At 54.3% G+C, this 26,650-nt stretch overlaps 1 protein-coding gene across 1 annotated transcript; it reads left to right on the forward strand.

The window, feature by feature from the left end:
- Nucleotides 1–3,205: 3,205 nt before the first annotated feature.
- On the forward strand, nucleotides 3,206–26,269 carry LOC133360588 (uncharacterized). The gene is given in 11 exon segments (XM_061579394.1): nucleotides 3,206–3,824; nucleotides 6,901–6,978; nucleotides 10,047–10,148; nucleotides 11,699–11,809; nucleotides 12,470–13,246; nucleotides 14,842–15,528; nucleotides 18,456–18,884; nucleotides 18,886–19,164; nucleotides 20,386–21,006; nucleotides 21,981–22,461; nucleotides 23,914–26,269. Coding segments are annotated over 9 exon segments (4,980 nt in total). The 5' UTR covers nucleotides 3,206–3,824; nucleotides 6,901–6,978; nucleotides 10,047–10,057; the 3' UTR covers nucleotides 25,418–26,269.
- The last annotated feature ends 381 nt before the right edge of the window (nucleotides 26,270–26,650 follow it).

Raw genomic sequence — 26,650 nt, forward strand, 5'->3', positions numbered from 1 at the left:
TGCTGTTGTTGCTGTTACTGCTGTTGTTGTTACTGTTGCTGCTGTTGTTGCTGTTGTTGCTGTTACTGCTGTTGCTGATGCTGCTGCTGTTACTGCTGTTACTGCTGTTGTTACTGCTGCTGTTGTTGCTGCTGTTGCTGTTACTGCTACTGCTGTTGCTGATGCTGCTGCTGTTACTGCTGTTGCTGCTGTTACTGCTGTTGCTGCTGTTACTGCTGTTGTTACTGCTGCTGCTGTTGCTGCTGTTGTTACTGCTGTTGGTGTTGCTGCTGTTACTGCTGTTGCTGCTGTTACTGCTGTTGCTGCTACTGCTGCTGTTGCTGCTGTTGGTGTTGCTGCTGTTGCTGCTGCTGTTGTTACTGCTGCGAGTGAGCCGCTTTGGGGTCCACATTCAGCCGCTCGCTTCCCACCTCCGTGGGGAGGGTGGGAGATTCACGTTCAGGGCCCCCCGCTATGGGTAGGGGATTCACGTTCAGGGCCCCCCACTATGGGTAGGAGATTCACGTTCAGGGCCCCCCACTATGGGTGGGAGATTCACGTTCAGGGCCCCCCTCTATGGGTAGGGGATTCACGTTCAGGGCCCCCCGCTATGGGTAGGGGATTCACGTTCAGGGCCCCTCACTATGGGTGGGAGATTCACGTTCAGGGCCCCCCACTATGGGTGGCAGATTCACGTTCAGGGCCCCCCACTATGGGTGGCATATTCACGTTCAGGGCCCCCCACTATGGGTGGGAGATTCACGTTCAGGGCCCCCCACTATGGGTGGCAGATTCACGTTCAGGGCCCCCCCTCCATGGGGGAGGGATTCACGTTCAGGGCCCCCCTCTATGGGTAGGAGATTCACGTTCAGGGCCCCCCTCTATGGGTAGGAGATTCACGTTCAGGGCCCCCCTCTATGGGTGGGAGATTCACGTTCAGGGCCCCCCCCTCTTCCATGGGGGGGATTCACGTTCAGGGCCCCTCCTCCATGGGGGGAGGGATTCACGTTCAGGGCCCCTCCTCCATGGGGGGGGGATTCACGTTCAGGGCCCCCCTCTATGGGTGGGAGATTCACGTTCAGGGCCCCCCCCCTCCATGGAGGGGATTCACGTTCAGGGCCCCCCTCTATGGGTGGGAGATTCACGTTCAGGGCCCCCCTCTATGGGTAGGAGATTCACGTTCAGGGCCCCCCCCTCCATGGGGGAGGGATTCACGTTCAGGGCCCCCCTCTATGGGTGGGAGATTCACGTTCAGGGCCCCCCCTCCATGGGGGAGGGATTCACGTTCAGGGCCCCCCTCTATGGCGGGGGGGGATTCACGTTCAGGGCCCCCCTCTATGGGTAGGAGATTCACGTTCAGGGCCCCTCTTCCATGGGGGGGATTCACGTTCAGGGCCCCCCTCTATGGCGGGGGGGGATTCACGTTCAGGGCCCCCCTCTATGGGTGGGAGATTCACGTTCAGGGCCCCCTCTTCCATGGGGGAAATTCACGTTCAGGGCCCCCCTCTATGGCGGGGGGGGATTCACGTTCAGGGCCCCCCTCTATGGGTAGGAGATTCACGTTCAGGGCCCCTCTTCCATGGGGGGGATTCACGTTCAGGGCCCCCCTCTATGGCGGGGGGGGATTCACGTTCAGGGCCCCCCCTCCATGGGGGGGGGGGGATTCACGTTCAGGGCCCCTCCATGGGGGAGGGATTCACGTTCAGGGCCCCCCTCTATGGGTAGGAGATTCACGTTCAGGGCCCCCCTCTCTTCCATGAGGGATTCACGTTCAGGGCCCCCCTCTTCCATGGGGGATTCACGTTCAGGGCCCCCCCTCTTCCATGGGGGATTCACGTTCAGGGCCCCCACTCCATGGAGGAGATTCACGTTCAGGGCCCCCACCCTCGCGACAGTTTTATGACCGCCGACGACGTCATCAAACGAGCGATGACGTCACAGCGCTGCTACGCAACGGGGTCTGAGGGCTTCAGAATCATGAAGCGCTTTTAAAAATAAATATTTTTTAAACTTGCTAGAAATGTGCGACAACTTGATTTTAATTCCCCTACAATCTCACTTGTATCCGTCCATGCCTCTAAAGCGCTGTGTGTTGCGTTGCTTTGCACCAATAGTGCGATCGTAATCAAGTTTGAGCGATTGAATGACGTCACCGACGACGATGACGTCATCGGCATCGTCGGGGCCGAGTCGGGTAATGTCATCGTTAGATGACGTCACCCTCAGGCGGGCCCCACGGCGGCATCGATGACGTCATGGTCTGGTCCGATGACGTCGTGGTCTGTCCGATGACGTCATCGTCTGGTCAGATGACGTCATCGTCTGGTCAGATGACGTCATCGGCGCGGCGGCGTTCCGGCGACATGGAGGCGGTGGCGAGGTTGGGGAGGCCGATCCCGGATTTGTCTTCGATCCCTCGCTCGTAAACTTCCTCGGCTACCACCACAACCACCACAACAACAACAACAAACACCACAACAACAGCCACCAACACAACAACAACCAACACAACCACCACAACAGCCACCACCACAACAACCACAACCACCACCACAACCGCCACCACAACAGCCGCCAACACAACCACCACTACCGTAGCCACCACCACCAACACAGCCACTACCACAGCTACTACCTCAACCACCGTAGCCACCAACACCACACTCACCACCACCACAGCCACCACCTCCGCCACCACCACCGAAGTCACCACCACCACCACAACCACACTCACCACCACCACGGCCACCGCCACCGAAGTCACCATCACCGCAGTCGTCACCACCACCACCGTAGCCACCACCGTAGCCACCACCACCACCACACTCACCACCTCAGCCACCACCACCACCACACTCACCACCTCAGCCACCACCACCTCAGCCACCACCACCGTAGCCACCACCACCACCACACTCACCACCTCAGCCACCACCACCACCACACTCACCACCTCAGCCACCACCACCTCAGCCACCACCACCGTAGCCACCACCACCACCACACTCACCACCTCAGCCACCACCACCGGAGCCACCACCACCACCACACTCACCACCTCAGCCACCACCACCACCACACTCACCACCTCAGCCACCACCACCTCAGCCACCACCACCGTAGCCACCACCACCACCACACTCACCACCTCAGCCACCACCACCACCACACTCACCACCTCAGCCACCACCACCTCAGCCACCACCACCGTAGCCACCACCACCACCACACTCACCACCTCAGCCACCACCACCGGAGCCACCACCACCACCACACTCACCACCGTAGCCACCACCACCGTAGCCACCACCACCACCACACTCACCACCTCAGCCACCACCACCGGAGCCACCACCACCACCACACTCACCACCTCAGCCACCACCACCTCAGCCACCACCACCACCACACTCACCACCTCAGCCACCACCACCGTAGCCACCACCACCACCACACTCACCACCGTAGCCACCACCGGAGCCACCACCACCACCACACTCACCACCGTAGCCACCACCACCTCAGCCACCACCACCACCACACTCACCACCGTAGCCACCACCGGAGCCACCACCACCACCACACTCACCACCTCAGCCACCACCACCGTAGCCACCACCACCACCACACTCACCACCGTAGCCACCACCGGAGCCACCACCACCACCACACTCACCACCGTAGCCACCACCACCTCAGCCACCACCACCACCACACTCACCACCGTAGCCACCACCGGAGCCACCACCACCGCGGTGTTCGCACGCGACTGCGAGGAGGGGAAGACTGCGGTCGTCTCGCTGAGAATCGCCGCCGCCGTCGTCACTACCGAAGACCCCAAACGAGTAACAGAGACCCTCCCTACCCCCCTCTACCACCCCCCTCTACCCCCCTAACCCCCTACCCCCCTCTACCCCTACATCCCCCCTCTACCCCCCCTACCCCCCCCTACCCCCCCCATTTCCCCCCGTTCCCCCTTTACCCCCCTACCCCTCCCTCTACCCCCCCATACCCCACCCCCCTACCCCCCTCTACCCCCCTTATACCCCCCTTGTCCCCCCTACCCCTCCATCCCCCCCCTACCCCCCATCCCCCCCCCTACCCCCCCCGTTCCCCCCTTACCCCCCTACCCCCTCCCTCTACCCCCCTACCCCCTCCCTCTACCCCCTCCCTCTACCCCCCTCCCTCTACCCCCCCTACCCCCCCCTCTACTCCCCCCCCATACCCCAACCCCCTCCCTCTACCCCCTCCCTCTACCCCCCTCCCTCTACCCCCCTACCCCCTCCCTCTACCCCCTCCCTCTACCCCCCTCCCTCTACCCCCCTACCCCCTCCCTCTACCCCCTCCCTCTACCCCCCTCCCTCTACCCCCCCTACCCCCCCCTCTACTCCCCCCCCATACCCCAACCCCCTCCCTCTACCCCCCTCCCTCTACCCCCCTCCCTCTACCCCCCCTACCCCCTCCCTCTACCCCCTCCCTCTACCCCCCTCCCTCTACCCCCCTACCCCCTCCCTCTACCCCCCTACCCCCTCCCTCTACCCCCTCCCTCTACCCCCCTCCCTCTACCCCCCCTACCCCCCCCCCCCTCTACTCCCCCCCCATACCCCAACCCCCTACCCCCCCTCTACCCCCCTTCTACCCCCCTTATTCCCCCTACCCCCCATCCCCCCTACCCCCCCCCACGTCATTGCCGCAGTGGTGAAGTATGGTGAGGTTTGCTAAAATATGGTAAAGTTTGGTGACGTGTGGTGAGATTTGGTGGGAGGCGATGAGACCGCCACAGCGGGGCGAGCCACGGCTGCTGCTGCTGCCGGGGGAGGGGGAAGTAGCAGCAGCAGTAGGAGCAGTAGCAGCAGTTGTAGCAGTAGCAGCAGAAGTAGCAGTAGTAGCAGCAGCAGTAGGAGCAGTAGCAGCAGTAGTAGTAGTAGCAGCAGAAGTAGCAGTAGTAGCAGCAGCAGTAGGAGCAGTAGCAGCAGTAGCAGTAGTAGCAGCAGAAGTAATAGTAGTAGCAGTAGGAGCAGTAGCAGCAGTAGTAGTAGTAGCAGCAGAAGTAGCAGTAGTAGCAGCAGCAGTAGGAGCAGTAGCAGCAGTAGCAGCAGTAGAAGTAGTAGCAGCAGCAGTAGCAGCAACAGCAGTAGCAGCAGTAGTAGCAGCAGCAGCAGTAGTAGCAGCAGCAGTAGGAGCAGTAGCAGCAGTAGTAGCAGCAGTAGCAGCAGCAACAGTAGTAGCAGCAGCAATAGCAGCAGCAGTAGTAGAAGCAGTAGTTGTAGGAGCAGTAGCAGTAGCAGCAGTAGTAGCAGCAGCAGTAGTAGCAGCAGTAGAAGCAGCAGTAGGAGCAGTAGCAGCAGTAGTAGCAGCAGAAGTAGCAGAAGTACCAGTAGTAGCAGCAGCAGTAGTAGTAGCAGTAGTAGCAGCAGTAGCAGCAGCAGTAGGAGCAGTAGCAGCAGTAGCAGCAGCAACAGTAGTAGCAGCAGCAATAGCAGCAGCAGTAGTAGTAGCAGTAGTTGTAGGAGCAGTAGTAGCAGCAGTAGTAGCAGTAGTAGCAGCAGAAGTAGTAGCAGTAGTAGCAGCAGAAGTAGTAGCAGTAGTAGCAGCAGTAGTAGCAGCAGTAGTAGCAGTAGAAGTAGCAGCAGAAGTAGCAACAGCAGTAGCAGCAGCAGTAGAAGTAGCAGCAGTAGAAGTAGTAGCAGTAGTAGTAGCAGTAGCAGCAGTAGTAGCAGTAGCAGCAGTAGTAGCAGCAGTAGTAGCAGCAGTAGTTGTAGCACCAGTAGCAGCAGCAGTAACAGCAGCAGTAGCACCAGTAGCAGCAGCAGTAACAGCAGCAGTAGCAGCAGTAGTTATAGCAGCAGTAGCAGCAGCAGTAGCAGCAGCAGTAGCAGCAGTAGTAGTAGCAGTAGTAGCAGCAGCAGTAGCAGCAGTAGCAGCAGTAGCAGCAGCAGTAGTAGTAGCAGCAGTAGTAGCAGCAGCAGCAGCAGTAGTAGCAGCAGCAGTAGCAGCAGCAACAGTAGTAGCTGCAGTCGTAGCAGCAGCAGCAGTAGTAGCAGCAGTAGCAGCAGCAGCAGCAGTAGTAGCAACAGCAGTAGCAGCAGCAACAGTAGTAGCTGCAGTCGTAGCAGTAGTAGTAGCAGCAGTAGTAGCAACAGTAGTAGCAGTAGTAGGTTTTTTTCGGTAAAGTCACGTAGGTAAAAAAATAATAAAAAAAAATAAAAATATATGAAAATAAATGAATAAAATTACGACGTTTCGGAGGCAACACAAGTCTCCGTCTTCAGGTGGGACCGTCACAGCTAAATTGACTGTATCAAGTGAAGAGAAATCCAAGAGACAAGATCTTATATGCTGGTTATGGGGAGGGGGGCTTATCTAAATGTGGTAGTCAGGGACTGGAACGGGGGGGGGGGGGCTAGAAGAGAGGGTACAATTGGAAAACCTCAACCGGGGTTACAGCCGATGTTGGCTACCACATCCAAAATAGCAGTACTGGGGGATGTCAACACTCGGTAAATCAGACTCGTTTCTACCTGGTGTTTGAACATCTTAACACAATTCTAGATTTGAAGCTTTCGTGACTGCAAGGATTCATATTCTTAGGTTTTTTTCGGTAAAGTCACGTAGGTAAAAAAATTAAATTAATAAAAGTAAAATAAAAATAAAATATTAATTTAAAAAAATTTCCCTACGTGACTTTACCGAAAAAAACCTAAGAAATATGAATCTTAACACAATTACTGTTTTATTGCCAGAAGGGTAAAACCCGTTCCTGTTTTCTTGTACGTTGATGCTGCCAAACAGGGTCACATTTTCTACTGTGTGTAGAACTTCTTTCAAAAAAATATTTTATATATTTCAAACCTAAAATGTAATTTTTCTGATCGGTGACCCACGGATTGTTTGTTTAATTATTGCATCATTTTGTTTCAGAAGGCGCGGAATTGGTTCATATGAACCCTGTTGGATACGTAAAAAAAAGACCGGTTTTGAATCAAGAAGGCTATCCTGGTAAAACTATGGACTTTAGATGAACAAACTAATTTTCTTAGAACTGTTTTTTGTGTTTAGTTTGTTGTCTTTACCCGCACACCTCCGATGAGCATGGCTGGCCATGTACGGTGTGAAATAAGTTCAAAATACACACACAGAGACCCACAAAGACCCACAGATTAGCACATTTAGCTATGTACGGTGTGAAATAAGTTCAAAATACACACACAGAGACCCACAAAGACCCACAGATTAGCACATTTAGCTATGTACGGTGTGAAATAAGTTCAAAATACACACACAGAGACCCACAAAGACCCACAGATTAGCACATTTAGCTATGTACGGTGTGAAATAAGTTCAAAATACACACACAGAGACCCACAAAGACCCACAGATTAGCACATTTAGCTATGTACGGTGTGAAATAAGTTCAAAATACACACACAGAGACCCACAAAGACCCACAGATTAGCACATTTAGCTATGTACGGTGTGAAATAAGTTCAAAATACACACACAGAGACCCACAAAGACCCACAGATTAGCACATTTAGCTATGTACGGTGTGAAATAAGTTCAAAATACACACACAGAGACCCACAGATTAGCACGGTTGGCTACGTACGGTGTGAAAAAAGTTCAACAGATATGCATAAGTTTAACACGTAGGCTTTCGCGACCAATATTATTCATAATCAACGTTTTTGGGTTTCGATCGCGTTATTTATAAATGTGTCGTAACCCTCCACCACCCGACACGGCCAATCAGAAAAAAGTGTCACGTTGACAAAAGACCCAAAACGTTGATTATGAATAAACCCAAAAACGTTGATTATGAAGATATGCATAAGTATACATGAGTGGGAGAGAGGTCAGGGAATGCGTCAAGGAGAGTAGAGTGGGACGAGAGGGGAGATTTCGGAGCGTGTGTGGGGGAGAGTAGGGTGAGGAGAGGTGAGGAGAGATGTCTTCGCTGTAATCAAGCCACTCGGAATGTTGCGAGGCTTTAAATTGCCAATCAACATTGATTCTCACGCATCACGACACACGCATCAAATTGTGAGAATTTGATTATTTAACAACTTCGTGAATCGCGCCCGACAGAGATTCGTAAATTCTCCGTTGGCAACGAACGGGAGTGAACAAAACGGCAAATCAAGACGGGGAAAATGAAAAATTGTGACACTGCAAACCGGAGACACGGTCCGAGACCAAGAAGAAACGACATCGCTCAATGGAATCTCAACGTTACCCAAATGATAACGATCAAATCATCGCACGGTCACGAAGCTACCGTCATTACCGTGGTGTTTGTTTGTCCTTGCAGATACGGCACAGCGAGATCAGAATCTTGTATTGATACTGCAGGAGGAATCCGAAGAGCTCTCAAGCTCTTTGTTCATTTAGGGGTACAGGGTCAGAGCGTTTTCAACAAACAATACAAACACATGATAGGAGTGGAAAGTATAGGAAATATCAACAAATACCTTTAAAAAAATATGCAAATAAAACTACCACATTCTGATAAGCTCCCCCCCCCTCTCCTCCCCCTTAACTTGTATTTAAGAACTTGCATCTTGGAATCCCTGCCTCACTTGATACAGCAAATCTGGCTGTGACGGTCCCACCTGATGACGCAGACTTGTGTTGCCTACGAAACGTCGTGATGTTTATTATTTTATTAATTTTAATTTCATTTTTTATCTACGTGACTTTACCGAAAAAACTAAGAGTACTAAACTATCTTCTTGGTTCTTTCGGTAAAGTCACGTAAAATTTTTATTATTTTATTATTTCCCTTCTACGTGACTTTACCGAAAGATCCAAGAAGATGAATCCCTGCAGTCACGAAAGCTTTAAATCGAAATTTAAATGAGGGAAAAACCGGAGGATGCAGGAAATAAAACAAACGTGTACAGCGACATCAGAATATGTATTTAGACTGAAGTAATTCGAAGAGCTATAAAGCTCTTTTGTCCAGTAGGAGGCACGGGGTCAGAACGTTACAATAACAAACAATACACAAACGCCATAGCGGTGCAGGGTACATCGAAGGCAAACCACAAATCACCCCAAAACACAAATACAACTAAACCACCACCCCCCATCCTACCAGGCAAAGTCCAATGAGATGGAGGCAGCGTGGCTCAATGATTCAGACTCATCTTCTTGGTTCTTTCGGTAAAGTCACATAGAATGGAAACAGTAAAAATAATAAAATAAAACATAATAAAATAATTCTCACGACGTTTCGTGCAGGTGGCGTCTCCCCGACAGACCTGGTCTTCACCTGATGACGGCTGCTTGCGTTGTGGCCGAAACGTCGTGAGAATTATTTTATTATGTTTTCTTTTATTATTTTTATTGTTTCCATGCTACGTGACTTTACCGAAAGAACCAAGAAGATGAATCCCTGCAGTCACGAAAGCTTTAAATCGTGATTCAGACTCGCTAATTTTAATCATTGTTATTGTGTTTGCGGATAGGGCACATCGAGATGGTGGCAGCGGAGAAGTTCTCTCTCTCCTGCGAGGTTCAATGATTCAGACTCGCTAATTATAATCATTGTTATTGTGTTTGTGGATAGGGCACATTGAGATGGTGGCAGCGGAGGAGTTATCTTTGTACTACAAGGCTCAATGATTCAGACTCGCTAATTATAATAAGTGTCATTGTTTTCTAATAGGGCACAGCGAGATGGTGGCAGCGGAGGACTTCTCTTTGTACTGCGAGGTTCAATGATTCAGACTCGCTAATTATAATAATTGTTATTGTGTTTGCGGATAGGGCACAGCGAGATGGAGGCAACGGAGGAGTTATCTTTGTACTGCGAGGCTCAGTGATCCCGTCTGGCTAATTATAATAAGTGTCATTGTGTTTGTGGATAGGGCACAGCGAGATGGAGGCAGCGGAGGAGTTATCTTTGTACTGCGAGACTCAGTGATTCAGACTCGCTAATTATAATAAGTGTCATTGTTTTATAATAGGGCACAGCGAGATGGTGGCAGCAGAGTTCTCTTTGTACTGCGTGGCTCAATGATCAGACTCGCTAATTATAAAAGTGTAATTGTGTTTGTGGATAGGGCACAGCGAGATGGAGGCAGCGGAGGCTCCCGTGGCGGTCATCGTGAAGCAAGAATGGGAGGACAGCCTCGACTCCGAGGCACAAACTCCGGGAGACAAAGGTTCGTCATGGCCCAGCGTCCGCGTCACCACCCTGCGCTCGCAACCAGAGGTCGCAACCGGGTACCCGATACCCGTACCCTACCCGATACCTGGCTACCCGTACCCGGCCGGGTATGGGTAGCCGGGTATCGGGTAGGGTACGGGTATCGGGTACCTGATTGCGACCTCTGGGATGAAGCCATGTTGCAGGCGCGGGTGGGTTGATTCTAGGAACTTGAATTGTGAGAAGAGACAAGACGTTGGGAAATGAGTGACAAACGGTAACTCACCAGTGACTCACGGCCTACCCGTACCTGTACCCGGCCGCACCAGGGTCGCAAACGGCTACCGTAGCCGGTACGGGTACGGGTACGGGTACCCGTTTGCAACCCTGGTGCGGCCGGGTACGGGTACGGGGTAAGGAATCAAAACCCGTTTGCGACCTCTGCTCGCAACACAACATTTCTAAAATTAAACTATTTTTTATTTTACCAGGTGCGTGGCTTGTTTTCAGAAGCGACCGGGCTATCACAAATGATAGCTCAACGAAGTGGCCGCTTATTGTCACCGTCACAAATACTGTAAACGCGTGACGTTGATTCTGAATGTGGAGGGAAAAACCGGAGGACCCGTAGAAAAATCCACTCGACCACAGGGAGAGAGAGATAGAGACGCCGCAAGGGTGTCAGGGTTCGGTTCGAACCCACGACCTCCCGTATACCCGGCGAGGTGGTTAACATCTCCAAGCCACTGTGATAATGAGAGACGCACAAACTCCAAATATACAGCAGCAGGCGTCGTCAGGGTCGGGATCGAACCCACGACCTCCTGCACACCAGGCGAGGTAGTCAACATCTCCTAGCCACCGTGATGATGATGAGAGAGACGCAAACTCCAAATATACAGCAGCAGGCATCGTCAGGGTCGGGATCGAATCCACGACCCCCTGCATACCAGGCGAAGTAGTTAACATCTCCTAGCCACCGTGATGATGATGATGATGAGAGAGAGACGCAAACTCCAAATCTACAGCAGCAGGCATCGTCAGGGTCAGGATCGAACCCACGACCTCCTGCATACCAGGTGAGGTAGTCAACATCTCCTAGCCACCGTGGTGTTGTGGGCAGCAGATTCCAGTGGGGCAGAAAATCAATTGTCCTCTACTTCTATGGGTCCTTATCGGTCACGGAGATGTATTCGATAATAATTAGGTGGGACGACGAATGTGACGATGTTGTTGAAATTGTGGTTTGTGTTTACATTGAACTTCTGTGGCACCGTACGTAGCCAACCGCGCTAATCAGAAGTGCGGGGGAAGGACAACAAACGAAACACAATAACAACAAGCAGTTCTAAAGATTTTCAATGGCGTATCGTGGTGTAGTGTATCGTAGGGTATAGTGTAGTGTGTATTGTAGTGTTAAGTGTAGTCTGTGCGTGTTGAACTTTCGCACCGTTCGTAGTCAACCGCACTAATCGGAGGTTGCGGGGGAAGGACAATCAAAGAAAGACACAAATCACTTCTACTATTGTAACAGACGCGCGCGTTCTTCTTCACTCGCTTCCCCAGACGGAGAAAGCAGCCCGTCCGTCGGGACGTGCGACTCGGAGGGACACGTCGACCCCCGGGAGAGGGCAGCCCGCGCTCGCTTGCCGATGGCGGACGGTGGTGACAGCGGCGGTGAGTGTGGCCGTTTTGCGTGACTCTTTATTCAGAATCCTCGCGATCGGAGACTCAAACTTAATTTCATTCTCAGGAAGAACGTAATCAACCAGATAGGGTGTTGACTGTTATGTTATCCGACTCTCTGTTGTATTACATTACATTTCTAAGTCTATTAGATTTGTGTTTCTATTTAATTTATACCTGATGATTGCTTGTGTTGCAATCGAAACGTCGTATGCTAGTATTTAATTTAATTTATTATTTTATCTTTATACGTGACTTTACCGAAAGAACCAAAGAATGATCGGAGACTCGTTTCTTTAGAACCGCGTCTTTTATTTTGGCGTCGCGGCCGATGGGAGCACCACCACGTTGGTGGCACTGTGACGGACCCTGCCCAGGGCTGTTCTCTAGCGCAGGGTGATTGCGCCGCTTTGCGAGTTACGAATGGACAGCTTGACTAATAGTAGGGCTGTCTCGAGCAATATTATCCACAGTAGAGGTTTTGTTGGGTTGGATCGCGTGAATATAAATGCGCCGTCGAACCCGAAACCACCCGACGCAGCCAATTAGTAAAGGCTCGTCACGTAAACAAAACGTGGCCAATTCGGCACTAGTTTTTTTAAGAACCCTGCACTAAACAGATCGGTGTTTGTTTTAACCCCTTCACCTCAGACAACAAGGTGGCCCTGGCGGAATTGGCGTTGCACCCCACTGGCTCGCGCGAGCGACTCCCTGCCGCGTCGCGATCCCAGAATTCCGGCCGGGGCCTTCGCGAGCAAAACCACGATGGCCGCGTCGACCGCCGCGACGGCGACGTCCGATGGCCGCGGGGAGACGACAGGCGGCGGGGGGAAGGCGGCGACCTCCGGACGCGGTCGTCCCCCAGAGCGCGCCCGCGGGCCACCGTCAAGAGCGAGCGAGCGAAGCGCGAAGGCGCCGACGACAAGTTCATCTGCGGCATCTGCTGGCTGGGCTTTGGCGACCCCGACACCCTCAAGGAGCACCAGGACCTACACGCCGCGGAAGGGGCGGCTCTCTCGGAGACCGAGGCGCGACCCCTGGCGCCCGACGCCGGCGGCGGCGAGGGGCGGCTGGCGGTCGCGGAGGCCGCGGCGGCGGAGGCACGGCGGCAACAGCGCGGCGACCACAAGAGGGCCTTCACGACCCTCGGGACACACGAGGGCGCGGAGCCGCCGGACGAGCCGGTCGCGAACCCCGGGGGGGCGGCGGGCGCTGGGAGCCCGCCGGTTCCCGCGCCGGCGGGCGCCGTGTTGGACGGAGCCGACGGGAGGAGGCGGCGGCGGCGCCGGCGGGAACGGCGGAGGAGTTTTGAGGTTGCGTTCGAGAGCGCCGATAACGGAGGGCCGGAGAGCCGGGCGTCCGAGGAGTCGCCCGGCTCGGTGAAGCGGCGACGAGGGGAGGACGAAGAAGAAGATGACGACGACCCCGGTGAGTGGTTCTTATCGTCTCAAAGAACGATTGAAAACTACTCTATGAGACCTCCTTTACCAGTGGCAAAATACAGTAATAGGTTTTTACCCTAGTTTTTAAGGTAAAAACCTATTACTATATTTTGCCACTGGTAAAGGAGATGTCTCATAGTGTAAATGCTTACCCCGAGCTCTCAATACTCTGATAGTGCGCTGTTTTTGAGTTGTACGCCTTTTGGCGTCATCTGGTCCAACACCAATGGAGACTAGGCTCTAAGAAAAGCTGTCTCGGGTGTGGACAAATCAACTTCAAGGACATTGCATATCATCATCAGAGTTGTTTCTTTTTGTTTGCATTTTGACTGCTTGTGTTGTGGTTATTGCAAACATGATGCCTTGTATAAAGGTGTCAGTTTTTGTACCAGTTGAAAGGGTAAAAACCTATTACTAGATTGAAAACTACCTAACTTTTTTTTTTGTTACGTGAAGCGCCCGACCTGGCTGTCAAAACTGACAGCAGCTCAATGAAGTGGCTTGTCATCACCATCACCATCACGTGGACATTTATAGTCAGCAGCCAAAATACTCTGCATGTTCAATCTAAATTAAGCTATTTTTATTTTACCAGGTAAGGCCCCGGTGAGCTGACATCACAAATGATGGCGGCACAGCAAAGTGGCCCATCGTGTGGAAATTTGTAGCAGCAGCAGCATCCAAATACTCTAAAAGCGTGACATTGACCCAAATGTGGAGGGAAAAACTGGAGGACCCGGAGAAAAATCCACGCGACCACTGGGAGAGAGAGACACGCAAACTCGAAATATACAGCAGCAGGCGTCACCCACCCCATCGTATGCCACATTCTCGACCTTCATAGATGCTCCTCGCTAACAGCACTTGCTCCTACAGTCTGTTAAGGCCATACAGGGCGTCGTTGTATCTCTGTGTGCAAGACAGCTGCCTGCTGAGTAGTGCACACAGTACACGCACAATGTTACTGGTAGGAACCTCCTGGTTACACCAGCCCACAGGGGATTATTGTGTCCGTCCGTCGTGCATCCAAAAATGGGAGGGGTGGGGCTGGGTAGAGAGGGGAAGGTGGGGAGGGGCTGGGTGGGGGGGCTGGGTGGGGAGGGGAGGGTGGGGCTGGGTGGGGGGTGGGAGGGGTGGGGCTGGGTGGGGAGGGGCTGGTCACCCCGTGGTGCCCTTATAAAACTCAACGTTTAACCTACTCACGCCGGCTTGTGCCCGCCCTCACAGTCGGCCATATTTGCGGAATACACCACGCCGCCGTTGACCCTGGCCATTGACCGAGCAACCCAACGTTCCTACCAGCTCCCTCCGCAGGAATGTGTTGCATCTTTGTGTGTATCTCCGTATGTACCTGTGTGCGTGTGTATCCCTGTGTGGTGCACACTGTACACACCACAGTCCACTACACAATGTCTGACCACATAGCCGCATGTCGAACGAATTCAAACCAAGTGCAAAGAATTCTGGGTAGAAATTTTTAAAATGTTTTTCACCAACAAACTGACCTCCACCCCCCACCTCCCCCGGGCTGTGTTCTCTGTCTGTCTCTCTGCATCTATTTGTCTGTCGCTGCCTTTCAAGTGACGACGTTGGAGTGGGACGACGAGCCGCCCGTCTCCACCAGCGCGCACGCCATGCTCTCGCCGCCCCCGGCGCACTGCACGGCGGACGTCTGGGAGCACTTCGGCTTCCCGCTGTCCGAGTCGGGCGCCGTCGACCGCACGGTGACCGTCTGCCGCGTGTGCGGGGTGAGGATCAAGTACTACAACACGACCAACATGAGAAAGCACCTGCAGCGGCGGCACTCCGACGTCTTCGGCACCGGCGTCAGCTACAACTGCGCTAGCGGCGGCGGCGAGGCCGGCGCGGTTGCGGGCGCCGGCATCCCGCTGATCTTCAAGCGGGTGAAGTTTTCGGTGAAGGGAGAACGAGAGTTCGCCGATGAAACCGGCGCGAGCCGCGGACAGGACACGATGCGCTACGCGCTGATTACAAACGCCGGTCCAGCGGCCGGGAAACGATTGGGGACGGACGGAGGCCCGCGGACCGCCGCGCCGAGCGCTCGCGACGGAGATTATGACGGCGGCGGCGGCGCGTTCCACGGAGCCGAGGCAACGGCGGAGAAGAGGCCACCACGGCAGAGTTGTGACGTCGCAGCGTTCAGCAGCAGCAACGGAGGGCAGGAGGGAGCGGCGTGCGAGACTCTGCTCACCCCCAAGGGGTCCCTCGCCACCGTCAAACAGGAGCACGGGGAAGCTGGAGACGCCGGTGAGTGGCTGTCATTCCGTTCTGGCCGGACGCTGTAGACCGGTGGTCCCACAGCGGGGGTTACTCGGGCCCCTGCGGTTACGTGGAAATGTCCCAGGGGGTACGTGAGGTGAGTTTCGGGGCTTTATTTCTCCGAACGTATATGAACAGGCCGAGTGTAACGACTGCCACACTCGTATTTGCCGCTGATATCGTCAGCCACGATGGTTTCCACGTAACGTACACAGAACGTGCCAATTGGAGAGCAAAGCCGCAATATTTACAATCTGAGTACGACGTTTCGCCAGTAATTACAACTAGCTTCATCAGGCTACAGCCAGATTTGTGGAGAAATCCTCCTGTTTCGTTCCTACGTGTTAAACTCTTATGACCTAGGTCATCACGAGCGATTAAAAGTGTTCGTAAAATGCCAACTGGAGCTAGAGGGGAGACTGGTCCTGGTCCTGTTACATGAGAAATTTTAATCCGTCCAATCGCCAAACGTCATGAAAGAGATTAACATCGTGAGACTAGCACAATGTATGTGTGTTGAACGTCTTTCGCACCACATGTAGCCAACCGTGCTAATCTGTGAGTCTCTGGCTCTCTGTGTATGTATGTTGCGTTGGAGTGATCGAAAGGCATTGGCCAGATCAGCTCAATAACAACGGTAACAGGATGCTGCCAGACTGTGCAGCGCATGGGCTTGTAATTACCAACACGCTGTTCCGGCATCGACGTATCCACACAACATCATGGCTGCACGCCGGGTCCAAGCAAGGACATCTGCTGGACTACATAATTACGGACCAGTGAATGCGGGCCCATGTCCTTGACACAAGGACCTACCGTGGAGCTGATCTGCCCACTGATTATTGGCTTGTCATCTGAAAGATGCGCCTGCAATTCTTCCACCCTGGTGGTGGGGGTCCATCTAGGACCCCATTCAAAGCCACATTTGGCCTGATTCTCACCTCGCTGAGGATAGTTGCAAGCAGGAATTTCAACATCGATTGCAGCTGGGTTGGCATCATCCCCCCACCCCTCCTCTGATGCTGAGGAGACAGGAGTGAGGTTTAGGACTGTGGCTCATGCAGCTGCAATGGCTGTTTTGGGTACGCGGTCCTGACCTATCCAGAGACCCTGGCTGAAGAAAGGAAATGGTCCGGCTGGTTGAGAGAAAACAACGGGCCCACTTCTCTGTCATCTACAGCAGCCTTTGTTGTGCGGCGCTGCAAGGATGAGTGGTGGGCGTGGGTTGCTGAGCAGATGGATTCTGCCTCAGTGGCCCGCAATCATAAATCACCGTCGAATTCCATGAAAAAATATGAACTTGCAGCGCCTCACCTATCACCATCCTTAAGGGAAAGAACAGTGAGGGAACAGGTCTGCAGGTCTGCAGAGCATTTCTGTGAGGTCTTGGGGGAGGGAATTCCCTCAGCCCAGACATCATGGGGCAAGGTGGCGACGACGCTGCTAGGGCTGCTGTGCCTCAAATTTTGGCAGACTGAGCCACCCCTTCTGAGTGGTTGGCTGAGGTGACACCTGCGGAGAAGTATGAAGAGAAATCCAGAGTCTGAGACCAGGAAAAGCGCCGGGAAAAAATGATCTCCCAAGCGAAATGCTGAGGGAGGGTGGCATCTGTGTGCAGACTGCCCTACATGACATCGTCACAACTGTCTGGACCCGGTTTGGGTTCCGCAGGATTGGACGGATGCCCTGGTGGTCCCCTTCTTTAAGAAGGGGGACCGCACAGACTATAACAACTACAGGGGCATCTCTCTTCTCAGTGTGCCGGAAAAGATCCTCGCAAGGATTATTCAACATCGCCTTGCTAGGCACCCTGAGGAGAGGCTTGCGGAGCCCCAATGTGGTTTCAGACCAGGGCGGTCCTGCACGGATGCCATATTCTTTGTACCCCTGCTACAGCAGAGGTGCAGGGAATTCCAACAAGACCTACATCTCTGTTTTATTGACCTGGTTATGTATGCTGATGATCTGGTGATTGCTGCTCACTCGGAGGAGGAGTTGGAGGCACTGCTGCTGAACCTGGAGTGTGCCACTAAGAGATGGGGTCTCACCATCAGCCCCACCAAAACTAAGCACCTGCCTGAGTATATTGTGCCATCAAACACTCCACCCCCTCAGCTCCCCATTGATGATGGAACAGTTGTAGAGAGAGTAGAGAGTTTCCCATACCTGGGCGCTGTGCTTATGACCAGCACCGGTTTGACAGCAGAGGACTCGCTCCAAATTAGTCAGGCGGCATTATCTTTTAATCGGCTGCGTAATGCTGTGTGGAAGCTACCTGGTCTGTCACTCCATACGAAGCTTTGGGTCTTCTCTGCCACGGTCATGCCCTCCTTCCTCCATCCTGGGATTAACCATCGGTGAGTTCCTCCGGCAGGCAAGGCTGCGTTGGCTGGGTCATGTAGCCCACATGCCAAGCCACCGCATGCCTAAACAGCTTTTGTTTGGCTGGATAGAGGGGGCTAAACGGGCATGATACGGGCTAGAGAAGAGATGGAGTGATGTGGCACAGGAGGACAGGGAGCTGAGTGGACTTGTCGATGACTGGTTCCAGCAGTGTCAAGATCGGCCTCTGTGGAGGAGGCTCGTGAAGGACGCTACTGGGCAGTTGGAGGCAGTCGGCCTTCAACAACAATGGAGGGCGGAGGAGCGACGTTCACAGCAATGAACGGAGCGCTGGACGGCTAAAATACGAAACTAAATCTAAATTGTACACCGCCGACGTCCACGTGACCCTTGCAGGCATGGAGAGCTTGATCTTGGCAAATTTTTCAAGGGCGCCACGGTGGCTAGGAGATGTTAACGACCTCGCCTGGTATGCAGGAGGTCGTGGGTTTGATCCCGACCCTGACGCCTCTCCCCGTGGTGGTCGCGTGGATTTTTCCCCGGGTCCTCCGGTTTTTCCCCTCCACACTTAGAGCCTGAAGTGACGACGTTGGAGTGGGACGACGAGCCGCCCGTCTCCACCAACGCGCACGCCATGCTCTCGCCGCCCCCGGCGCACTGCACGGCGGACGTCTGGGAGCACTTCGGCTTCCCGCTGTCCGAGTCGGGCGCCGTCGACCGCACGGTGACCGTCTGCCGCGTGTGCGGGGTGAGGATCAAGTACTACAACACGACCAACATGAGGAAGCACCTGCAGCGGCGGCACTCCGACGTCTTCGGCACCGGCGTCAGCTACAACTGCGCTAGCGGCAGGCGGCGGCGAGGCCGGCGCGGTTGCGGGCGCCGGCATCCCGCTGATCTTCAAGCGGGTGAAGTTTTCGGCGAAGGGAGAACGAGAGTTCGCCGACGAGGCCGGCGCGAGCCGCGGACAGGACACGATGCGCTACGCGCTGATTACAAACGCCGGTCCGGCAGCCGGCAAACGATTGGGGACGGACGGAGGCCCGCGGACCGCCGCGCCGAGCGCTCGCGATGGAGATTATGACGGCGGCGGCGGTGGCGTCGTCGCGTTCCACGGAGCCGAGGCAACGGCGGAGAGGAGGCCACCACGGCAGAGTTGTGACGTCGCCGCGTTCGGCAGCAGCAACGGAGGGCAGGAGGGAGCGGCGTGCGAGACTCTGCTCACCCCCAAGGGGTCCCTCGCCACCGTCAAACAGGAGCACGGGGAAGCTGAAGACGCCGGTGAGTGGCTGTCATTCCGTTCTGGCTGGACGCTATCGGGGGCACGCCACGGTGGCTAGGAGATGTTAACGACCTCGCCTGGTGTGCAGGAGGTTGTGGGTTCGATCCTATACCTCACGATGCCTGCTGTATGTTTGGAGTCTGCAGTGTCCCTCTCTCCCCCCCCATGTTCACGTGGATTTTCTTCCGGGTCTTCCGTTTTTTTCCCTCCACGTTTAGAATAAACGTCACGTGTTTACAGTATTTGGCTGCAGCTATAAATTTCTACATCATAAGCCACTTCATTGGGCTATCATTTGTGGCCAGGTGACTTCTGAAAAATAAGCTAATAGCTCAGTGGGCGTTACCTGGTGAAAATAAGCATAGTTATATTTTAATAATTTGATCACTTTTCCTATAATTTGAACTCCTATTGTGTATTTGTTTCCCTTACTGTGCATCTTTGAAAAAGAGCTTCATAGATCAGTGGATTTCTCCAGTATCAATTAATATTATGATTTTGAACTCCCTTTCCATTGAGCAGCACTGCCCACAGACTCAACACTGCACCATAGACTCAACACTACCCATCGACTCAACACTGCACCGTAGACTCAACACTGCACCATAGACTCAACACTGCCCATAGACTCAACACTGCACCATAGATTCAACACTGCACCATAGACTCAACACTGCACCATAGACTCAACACTGAACCATAGACTCAACACTGCACCATAGACTCAACACTGCCCATCGACTCAACACTGCACCATAGATTCAACACTGCACTATAGACTCAACACTGCACCATAGACTCAACACGGCATCATAGACTCAACACTGCACCATAGACTCAGCACTGCACAATAGACTCAACACTGCACCATAGACTCAACACTGCACCATAGACTCAACACTGCCCGTACACTCAACACTGCACCACAGACTCAACACTGCCCACAGACTCAACACTGCACCATAGACTCAATACTGCACCTATTGTCTCAGCACTGCACCATAGACTCAACACTGCACCATAGACTCAACACTGCACCATAGACTCAACACGGCATCATAGACTCAACACTGCACCATACACTCAACAACGCCCATTACAAAATATCTGTAACCAACCAACTGACCCCCTCCCCTAAGCCTTGTGCATTTCGATCTTGAAGTCACAGTGGAGTGGGACGATGAGCCATGTTCTCTGTCTGTCTCTCTCTGATCCTCAAGTGACGACGTTGGAGTGGGAAGACGAGCCGCCCGTCTCCACCAGTGCGCACGCCATGCTCTCGCCGCCCCCGGCGCACTGCACGGCGGACGTCTGGGAGCACTTCGGCTTCCCGCTGTCCGAGTCGGGCGCCGTCGACCGATCCATGACAATCTGCCGCGTGTGCGGAGTGAGGATCAAGTACAACACGACCAACATGAGGAAGCACCTGCAGCGCTGGCACCCGGACGTCTTCCGCGCCGCGGGCGCCGGGGGCGGTTTCGAGGCGGGCGCGGTGCCGGCCGCCTTGGCCGGCTCGAGGCCGCATCACGGCCGGTCAAGCGGCGTGCCGGCGATCTGCAAGCTGCTCAAGTTGTCGGCGAGGAGGTGGGGGGGCGCGCAGGAGGTCTCCGACGCCGGGAAAGCACCCGGCGATCGACGCGGCGGGGAGGGGCGCGGCGGGGGAGGGTACGGCGGAGAGTTCGACAGAGCCGCGGCGGCAGAGACGAGGCCGCGTCCGGGCTCCGAGGTTGCGTTTGGCGGCGGTGGTGGCGGTGATAACGGAGGACGGCAACGGGGTGGAGTGTCCGAGGGGTCCATGGACGTCGTCAAGCGGGAGCACGGAGAGACGATGGAAGACACCGGTGAGTGGTTCGAATCCTTTCCGAGGATTTTACCAAATAACGATGCAGTGTCTTCTTCTTGGTTCTTTCGGTAAAGTCACGTAGAAGGGAAATAATAAAATAATAAAAATAAAACATCATAAAATACAATTTTCACGACGTTTCGGCCACAACGCAAGCAGCCATCCTCAGATGAAGAACAGGTCTGTCGGAAAGACAGCGTCTGAATGGGCACCACCAGGCTTGGCAGCGTATATTTAAGCTCGGTTGGAAGGGGGAAGGGGCGCCTTGACAAAGGAATTTGCATATCAAGAAGAATTTAGCATATTTATGGGAAATGCAGTGCCCCGATCCACAGGCACGGATGAGGCGTCGTCACGGCGACGATGATGATGATGATGATGATGCACTCCTCCGCTGCTGCTGTTGCTGACGTTGTCTGTGCTTGACCACGTGAATGTGATGAAATTGTAGCCGTTTCCTCTGCCATCTACATCAGCTTTCGAATAGACGGGTTCGTGAGTCGGTTCTTCTGCTCGTGGTACATTGGATTATCATTTACAGTTGATGCTAATTATGCCATTGATATTTAAATCGATTTCATGTATAAACCCGTCATTCTAGATTTGAAGCTTTCGTGACTGCAAGGATTCATACTCTTAGGTTTTTTCGGTAAAGTCACGTAGGTAAAATAATAAAATAATAATAAATGAAAATAACTCAATTAAATCACGAGGTTTCAGAGACTCTGTCTTCCCGACAGACCTGTTCTTCACCTGAGGACGGCTGCTTGCGTTGTGGCCGAAACGTCGTGAGAATTATTTTATTATGTTTTATTTTTATTATTTTATTATTGCCCTTCTACGTGACTTTACCGAAAGAACCAAGAAGATATTATTTTATTATTATTTAAGAGTATAAACCCGTAGTGGAGTGGGACGATGACCCATGTTCTGTCTATCTGTCTGTCTCTGTCTCTCTCTGTAATCCTCAAGTGACGACGTTGGAGTGGGACGACGAGCCGCCCGTCTCCACCAGCGCGCACGCCATGCTCTCGCCGCCCCCGGCGCACTGCACGGCGGACGTCTGGGAGCACTTTGGCTTCCCGCTGTCCGAGTCGGGCGCCGTCGACCGCACGGTGACCGTCTGCCGCGTGTGCGACGTGCGGATCAAGTACTACAACACGACCAACATGAGGAAGCACCTGCAGCGCTGGCACCCGGACGTCTTCGGCACCGGCGGCGGCGGCGGCTACGACGGCGGCGGTAGCGGCGCACCCACGGGCACCGTCCCCGGCGCGAGGCCCGAGCACGAACAGCCGCCCGGCGTTCCGGCCGTCTTCAAGCGGCAGAGGCTAGCGGCGAGGAGGGAGCAGGAGCTCACCGAGAAAGTGGGGCGTTTCGTCGCGCTCGAGATGAGGCCTCGCGTCGTGGACAACGTCGGGTTCCAGGACCTGATCCAGTTCCTCGAACCGAAGTAAGTGAACGTGCGCGGGAATGTGGGAACGAGAGCCGTAGCAGCAGCAGCAGCTGCATCGTGTTTATAAAGACGTCGGTGCTCACCGCAGAGAAACAAAGCGGCACGAATGCCACGCCGCTCTACGATAGCCGGGCGACAAAACACCGTGCCGCACTCGGCTCCCCCGCGCACGGCCTTTCACTTCAGATTCGTTGGGAATCAATTCCATTGACTCTCGATTTGAAGTTTTCGTGATCCATAGTCTTTGGTTTTTTCGGTGAAGTGACGTAGGTGAAAAATGAAAAAAACATTTAATCACGACATGGGGAACAACCACAGAAAGACACTTGCTGAAGTAGGCAAAAGAGCTGCTAGTAACAAACGATGATATAGATGATGAGGGAGGAGCCAGGGATAGAGAGGGTGGGGGTGGGGGGCATGGGTCAGAGGAAGCTGAAACGTCGTGATTTAATTGATTTCATTTCGATTTAAAGCTTTCGTGACTGCAGGGATTCATCTTCTTGGTTCTTTCGGTAAAGTCACGTAGAATGGAAATAATAAAAATAAAACATAATAAAATAATTCTCACGACGTTTCGGCCTCAGGTGAAATTATTTTGCCAATGCGCTCTTTCCCCTCCAACCCAGCTTAAATAGACGCTCCAAGCCTGGTGGTGTTTCATTCAGACGCTGTCTTCCCGACACACCTGTTCTCCACCTGAGGACGGCTGCTTGCGTTGTGGCCGAAACGTCGTGAGAATTATTTTATTATGTTTTCTTTTATTATTTCCATTCTACGTGACTTTACCGAAAGAACCAAGAAGATTTAATTGATTTCTTTAAATTTTTCACCTACGTGACTTTACCGAAAGGACTAAAGAGTATGAATTCCATTGACGTGCCGTACGTCATCGTAACGGGAATGATAATTGATGATGTAGGCAACAGCCAAACGATCTGCATACAAGTTCAATGAATACTCCTCCTCCCTGAGTTATCTCCGCATCATCAGAGTAAAATAAATGTAATCCATCGGCCCCATGGGCTTTGCTGTGACCAATGTCCGGCAGCTTTCGTTTCAGCAGGCAAACTCCAAAATGGTTTTCAACTTTCAGGGTCTCATCGGCAATCCAGGCCGGTTGAACAAATCCTGCTGGGTCTCCAGCTTGTATGTTAATATGTTGAAGTTCTTTAGCACCGTGGGGGAAAGGACAACAAACTAAACATAGAAAGCAGTTCTAAACCTAGATGATGATGATTTAACAACGCACAACTCAAGTGGCTTCTCAACATCGGAAGAAAGAGAGCGTTCCAGACGGCCGCAGAGGCAGCGCATCCGAAAGCGCCGCGCAACGATCCGAAGCCACGGCGAGGACAGCGGCCGGAGCGCCGCCGCGCGATGGTGGCGGGTAGCGGCACCGGGTTCGTGCAAAGATTAACAACGGCCCCTTTCGTTGTTGGCCCCCCGCAGGTACCAGCTGCCTTCAAAGCTGCACTTCAGCGAGCGCGTCATCCCCGACCTGTACGCCAAAGTGGCCTCCGCCGTGAATGAAGAGCTTGAGAGGGCCGCTTCCGTGGCGCTCTCCTCCGAGGTGTGGACCTCCGGCACGGCCGAGCGGTGCGTCACCGTCGCGGCGCACTTCGTCACCGCCGGCTGGAAGCTGGAGCGCTTCGTGCTGCGCACGCGGCCGCTCGATGGGGGCCCGGCGCCGGCGTCGGTGGCGCCGGCGTCGGCGGCGACGCAAGAGGGGGCCGCGCGCGTCGCCGACATCCTTGCCGCCACGGCCGCCGAGTGGAACCTGCACCGGCCGCACGGTTACATCCCGCTGGTGACGGACGGCGCCGCCGCCGGGACCGCCGCCGGGACCGCCGGAGCTTCCCGGGAGTCGGTGCTGAGGCCCCGCATCGGGTGCTTCGCGCACGCGCTGAACCGCGCGGCGCAGAGGGGGCTGCAGGTGCCGGCGCTGGCTCGCCTCCTGGCCGAGGTCCGCCGCACCGTCGGCTTCTTCCGCCGGAGCGTCGCGGCGACGCTCGTCCTCAACGGCAGGCAACGGGCGCTCGGCCTGCCGGTTCGCGAGCTCGCGGTCGACGCGCCGGGCAGGTGGAGCAGCGCCTACGAGATGCTGGAGTGCTACGTCGAGCAGTACCCGGCCATCGTGGCGAGCGTCCTGTCCGAGGAGGTCCTCCGTGACCTCTTCCACGAGCTGCCGCCGCTCGTTGACGAGACGCTGGCCGACGCGGAGGACGTGTGCGCGGCCCTGGAGCCCGTCATGTGGGTCACCCGCGCCCTCTGCGAGGAGAAAGGGCCCACCGTGTCGACCGTCTACCCGTACACGCGGCGCGTCGTGGAGGCGATGGCGCCCGAGCGGGGCGACAGCGAGCTGGTGCGGGACGTCAAGAAGGCGGTGCGTGGCGGCGTGGAGAGGCGCCACGCCGCCGCTGACGTCGAGGACTTCCTCAAGGAGAGCACGGTGCTCGACGCGCGCTTCAAAAGCCACCTGGACGACGCCACGCGGCTCCTCTGCCGCCGCTCCCTCGTCCGGAAAACCGTCGGGCTGCACGAAGCGCTCCGGCCCGACGGGCGGGCCAAGCGGGACGCCGCGGGGGACCGCCGCGCCGCCGGGAGCCCCGCGGAGGAGAGGAAGCGGGGAGGGGCGGAGGGCCGGGCGGGCGACGTTCGATGCTCGGGTACCGCCGCCAACGGCCTGCGCGACCAAGTGCTCGCCGAAATGGAGCTGTACGAGCAGGAGGAGCCCATCGCGTTGGACGAGGACCCGCTGGATTGGTGGGCCGGGCACGAGTTCAAATTCCCACAGCTGGCGCTCGCGGCCAAGCACTACCTCGGGGTGCCGGGCACGTGCGTTCCCAGCGAGTGGGTGTTCACCGCGGCCGGGGACATTGTGACGGCGCGGAGGGCGCACATTACGGTGGACGAAGTGGACCGGCTCGTGTTTCTGGGAAATAACTTGAGATGACATTTTTTTCCTCTCTCTCTCACGTCCTCGAATGCACGACCGCCTTTCATTTGCCGGGGGCGGTGCGTGCGTGCGTGCGTGCGTGCGTGCGCGCGCGAACGTTCACGGACGTTCGTCGAAACCCGACGTCGGAAGTCCGGACGGTGCGGATTGGCGACGACTCGCCGTGAGACGACAGTTTCAGTTTCTCTGACGCCGCTCGAATGCTCGACTGCCTTTCGTTCCCAGGGCGGCGTGTGCGTGCGGTGTTTGCGGCGCGCGCGAACGTCCACGGACGTCCACGGACATCCATCGAACGGACGGACACGCCATGAAGCAAGGCCACATTGGCTATTTCTCCTCTTGCACCGCTTCAAGATGCAAACAACTCATGACGTGTACCCAGGCTTGCCCGCAACACGTTTGAAGCTTTGCTGTGAAGTATTTTTCATGAGCTTATCATTTCCATGAATGGCATTATTCTCGTTTTCTCCGAGCATCCAAGTGTATGGTCCATTTAGTTACCCCTGTTGCCACCCGGGTTTCAAAGGGTAACTTATTGAATATTTTTAAGTAATTTTCTTTTTGCCTTCCATACGTTAACCCAGCTGTCCCGATATTGGCATTCCTCGTTTTATCATCCTCTCCTCGCCCTTATTGCGTACGTCCAAATTCAGATATCAGGCGACGAAGGTTAATACATTCCGAGAGATGCGGTGTTCGATTTGGCTGCATTGGACAGCAACATCGCTGGTCATGTCTCTCTTGCCGTGCCTCGGTTGTGGAATTCCCCTTCCGCTGGAAATTCGTTTATCCGACAATGTGGATACTATATTCTCGTAGAAGGGAAACAATAAAATAATAAAAATATAAAACAATAAAATGCTCACGACGTTTCGACTGCAACACAAGCAATCATCATCAGGTGTGAAATCCACAGCAAGAAAATTTGAAAAAAGTGGCGTTTTTTTCTTAACTTTTTTATTTTATTTTCTTGCTGTGGATTTCACACCTGATGACGATTGCTTGTGTTGCAGTCGAAACGTCGTGATAATTTTATTGTTTTATATTTTTATTATTTTATTGTTTCCCTTCTACGTGACTTTACCGAAAGAACCAAGAATCTTAATCCCTGCAGTCACCAAAGCTTTAAATCAAAATGTGGATACTGTTAAAGTCTCGTCTAAAAACCACATCCTCCTCGTAAGTCTCATTTATTCTATTTAGCTTACTCTGTCTCTCTTGGCCTTCCCT

The sequence above is a fragment of the Lethenteron reissneri genome, chromosome 69 (genome assembly GCF_015708825.2).
Source record: "Lethenteron reissneri isolate LAM-NWPU_2019-01 chromosome 69, ASM1570882v1, whole genome shotgun sequence".
NCBI lineage: Eukaryota > Metazoa > Chordata > Hyperoartia > Petromyzontiformes > Petromyzontidae > Lethenteron > Lethenteron reissneri.